The 4,657-nt window shown below is 39.3% G+C and overlaps 1 protein-coding gene across 1 annotated transcript in view; it reads left to right on the forward strand.

Annotated features, from left to right (window-relative positions):
• Nucleotides 1–650: 650 nt before the first annotated feature.
• Nucleotides 651–4,657, forward strand: part of mdga1 (MAM domain containing glycosylphosphatidylinositol anchor 1) — a 232,265-nt gene continuing 228,258 nt past the window's right edge. The window contains exons 1-2 of the mRNA XM_016533562.1: nucleotides 651–780; nucleotides 2,519–2,608. Coding sequence (XP_016389048.1) covers nucleotides 2,542–2,608 — 67 coding nt within the window. The 5' untranslated portion in view covers nucleotides 651–780; nucleotides 2,519–2,541. The remainder of the gene's footprint in view (nucleotides 781–2,518; nucleotides 2,609–4,657) is intronic.

Here is a 4,657-nt window from a genome sequence, read left to right on the forward strand (position 1 = left end):
GGGCAAGGGTGATGGCGAGCGCTTTCTGGAATTATTATTAGCTCATACACGCCACCTATCGGTCAAGAGCAGCAGCGCGCTTCAGTTCAAAAAGTGTCCGCACCATCAGTGACGACAGACACTGAGAAACTGATGGAAGGGGAGATGGAGTAGAAAGCGGGAGGAGAAGAGAGGGGAATAAAGAGAAGGGGTGGCAGAGACATTGTGTTTTTTTTCTTTCTTATTTAATTGGTCCTCCGGGATCCGGGGCGAGTCCTCCGTTCGCAACTGCGCAGCTGGAGATTCCACCAAAATACTATTGGAAAAAGCCGAGAGTTTATACAGTTTAGACCCCGGTCCCTTCTGATAAACCCACTCATTACCGAGAGCAGAGCTGGACAAGCTTTCGCAGAGACTCCCCAGAAGCCCGTTCAGAACTCAGACGCGCATCACCCAGTGAGATCTGTGCGCGCATCTCCACACTGACGCGCAACCTCTCCATCCGCCTCACTCTTGAGAGAGCCATCGATGAGCACGCATCTGATAGGAGAGCATCACAGGACAAGAGTTTCAGTCAGAGATCACGTCGCTTTCCACGATTTCGCTCTTGGATGTGTGGATTCGAGAGTTTCACATCAGTTGAAGTTGCTTGGAAGAATGTGTTGGAGACATCGGTGCGCTCCCGCTGAGCACGCAACAAACTAAACAGCTGGAACTCTAGTGTTCTGCTGAAAGTCGTTCTTTTCTAAGGGAATTATTTCGAAAGGCAGCGATCTACAGGCTGAACCCGCACAGAGAAAGGTAGGCGCTACTTTAGATCTGCATGTTTTATTCTTAAGAGAGGTTTTGAAACGGTCTAAATGTGAACGCTCGATGTCCACACCCAAATACTGGAATGTTTTGTGAGGTATCCTAAAAACGCGTCATCAAATTTAACACGGTTTAGTCAAGTCCCAAATAGCCAGACTGCGTAAATTACATCAGGGAAATTCATTTTTAACATTAAAATCAGGTAGAAGTTGCTGCACATTCTCACTTTTAATAGTGCGTACTTGACACGAGAGAACTTTTCTTACTAAACGAGTGTGTGATTTTTAGCCCTGCTAGCTGATAAATATATAAACATGTCCAGATGTATTTCAAATGAGCTGTGACTAAGTGTTCATGAATTTAAACTTCAGACTGGAGAAATTCTGCCGTGAATCTCGCAGGACTCTTGAATTATTATACTAATCTGTCACACTGAAACTGGTGCTTCAATTCGAAGCAATTTCTAGTACACTTACCACAGGTTCCTACTGGAAAGGGTGCGACATCTGGGGGTTCGACGTCCCCTTAATTAAGGCTTGAACGTTCAAAAAAGGCAAAAAAATGGTTGGAGGTCTTAAAAGCATACACGTACATTACTTTTAACAGCATTTTAATGACTATAAAAGTAAAACTTACAAGTTAGTAGAATAATAGACACCCTCGAAGTCGCGGTCGCCTGAGGCGGTTACTATAGCAACAGTACGCTGCTCGAGGATTTTCCGTTAGGATAAGTATTTTAGAGGTACAAATGGCAAATATATCACAGAAAACGTTTGTGTTTTGTTTAAATAGTCTTTAAGGTGTTTTACTACACATTTAAGTTATGTACAGTTATGTATTCTACACGTGCTACTTGTGTATAGTGTAGAATTGTAGTGTATTTAATGACTATTTTTGAAGAATTTCTTTAGAGATTTCTCTATTGTTGAGATTCATGAATGATCTTGTGAAATATTTCTGTTATGTATGTCAAATGTAAAGTGCTAAATAATGTAATGATTTATTTATTGCCAATGCCTGTTACTGTAGTTACTAAATGCTCTATTCGATGTTTAGATGAAACAAATACAGTCAGAACCAGTCATAAAGTTGATTGAACAACCTTCTAACATAATTTCTCAGACCTCTGTTGGAAAAATCAGTTTAAGATGACCATTAGCTGGTGCAAGGTTGTCAATAGGTGACCCCGAACAGCTAACTTTACCATTTTACAAAAAATCAGTTTGACCACCCTAAAGTGGTATTACCTGCTGGTAGCTGGTTCTGGTCCAAGATGGTTGGAAATCTAGAAACCAGCTCCTGTGTGCCTGTGTGCAAGAAAAGTTGTCTTTCTTGCCCTGAACAGCATGATACTGAATTCCGGTCAGGTTTAATAAATCATGTATTTGATCGTCCCTAACCGCCCACCAATTTCAGAAATAACCCATGATTGCTGCATTCAATCCCATCAAACAATAGCACAGTTTCTGTAATCTGCAGATAATCCAAGGTTTGACAAATGAATTGTCTGTTCTTAACCCCCATGCATGCATGCATGCACTGGAACAATGCAAGGATAAAAATACTTCAACTGGTGAATAATGTTTTGTTAGGCTACTTTAATCTCTGATGAGGATGATGATGATGATGGCATGATTCTGGCTGCAGGAGCACTCATTTTAATGCTGAGCTCGTGCTGTGCTGTGGTGTCCTGTACAGTGATTTTGGCTATCGTTGTTTTTACCTGCAGGTAATGAGGGATCGCACCTGAAGATGGAGCTTTTCTGGATTTTATTATTTTCTGTATTCCATCGCTACGTGCAAACGCAAGGAGTTTACGGTAAGGAGAAAATATGTGTCTTTTTAATGTTAAGGTTAGGGGTTGGGTGGGTTGCAGGGCATCCTGTTACAGGATATTGGTATTTCCTGCATGACAAGACTGTGCCACCCTTGTTTTCAGCACATTCAACATCCCAACATTGTTTTTCCCTCTTATGAGAGATGCTATGCCTGCTGGAATTTCAGATATGACAAATTAAACTAGTGGTAGGTCATCGCAAGCAGGTATAACAGATTTGCAGAGTGATATCAATCTATTAACACAAACTCAACGACTCTGTTCAATTAGATCATTATCAGATAAATACTTCATGATTATAATAAGAATGCAGAAATCTTTAGGAGCATTCATCAAAGAGTCTTATTACATCACATGATTGTGATAATTGTAGACTGTAGCGCGATTCACGTTTTTTCTCCATTTATTTCGCTGCAAGGTCGCGTTCGCGTAAATGTGCAGTAATTTCTCTCCGGGATGACACTCATTCACCTCGGTGCTTGCCAAAAATGATTTCTACTTTGCATAATTAATCTTTTTATATTGGTGTACCCTCTGCATTTACTTCACTTACTGTCAGTTTGTGAAAGGACCTAAAGAGCTCAATTAAATGTGCGGTGAAGAGAGGAACACTTGTCTCAGTTTGTCATATTGAAAGAACATTTAGAGCCTCTGGAACATTATGCCATGTCAAAAAAAAAGTTATTTGGTTTGTTATTTGTTGTTTTGAGATGTTAAAAGCTCAAATACCAAGTGAACGGTGAACTCCAAGGATTCACTCTCTGTAGGATCTTCGTCCATTTTTTGTGTAGTAAATTCGTGATGTCACAAATATGATTAAGGCATTGTGTTTTTGTGGTATTCCGTAATATCTGCATTGCATTACACTAATATATCCATCTTTGTGTAAAAGCAGCAGTTTATGCTCCATATACTTAAGAAATAAAGAATGCAAATGTGATATTTGCCTTTGCTTGTGTAGATTACATTCTGCTAGTCCACTACGAGAATTAAGAATAATTTTTTTTAGTAAACTGCAGGACGAGTTGAAATTATATGCTTGTATTTCACCCAGAATATTAACTTACTTTAGCTGGATGATGTCTTTCTCTCACACCCCCATCTTTTTATCTTCATATCTCATCACGCACATGCCGTCTCACCTGACTTTTAAAATTAATGTCATGCCATGCGTTTCTACCCCAATCACTGTAAGACAATGTTGACTGACCTTTTTAGTCTTTATTACTTTTAGTCATGCGAGTGCGCCAAGTTTAATTTTGTTATGAAGGCCTCCTTGCTGGGAGTGGAGTAAGAACCGCCTTAACGGTGCGAGAGAGAATGCCAGCTCAGTTAATTAAGGGCGGCAAAGCCCCAGAGTGAGCGAGACTTCACTCGCACTCCTCTTCCTACTTTATGTCTCTGCTATGGGGGCTGTTAACTCTCTGTGATTGGGACTTTATTCAGTGTTAAGATGGTTTACTTTTACTGGATTAATCTCACAAAACATGTCCAGGTCATGTAGGTTCATTATTTTATTTTATTTTATTTATTTTTCAAACTTATTTTTTATATTTTATTACATATTAAAATTATATTTTGTTATATACTAACATTTATTCATATATATTATTATAGTAAATTATAGTAAATAATAGTATCCAATTGCAGAGTCGCATCCCTGATGAATGGAGAAGTGCGTCACGTTGAAAAAGCTGCGAGGCGCTGTCCGATGTCCATCTAGCGCATATTTATATAGGGAAACTAATTAAAAAGCAGCGGAGCTTTGTAAACAGCTCAGAGTAATCATGTCATCTCCTTAAGAACGATATGATCGCCAGAACAAATTTACCGGGATTTTTGAAAAGGTCTTGTTCACACATGATCTCTTAATAGTAACTTACCAGTAATTTACCAGTACTGTATGTGTGAAAGGGGCTAAACTCTTCCTCTGCATATGCTGTGAATTTGAATTGCTTAACGTTCATCTGGAAAAACAGTGTGCATTATCTCACTAGATTTGTAACGTAAATCATTTATAAACCTTTGCCA

This window comes from Sinocyclocheilus rhinocerous, unplaced genomic scaffold, assembly GCF_001515625.1.
Source record: "Sinocyclocheilus rhinocerous isolate Xijiao unplaced genomic scaffold, SAMN03320098_v1.1 scaffold304, whole genome shotgun sequence".
NCBI classification, from domain to species: Eukaryota; Metazoa; Chordata; class Actinopteri; order Cypriniformes; family Cyprinidae; genus Sinocyclocheilus; species Sinocyclocheilus rhinocerous.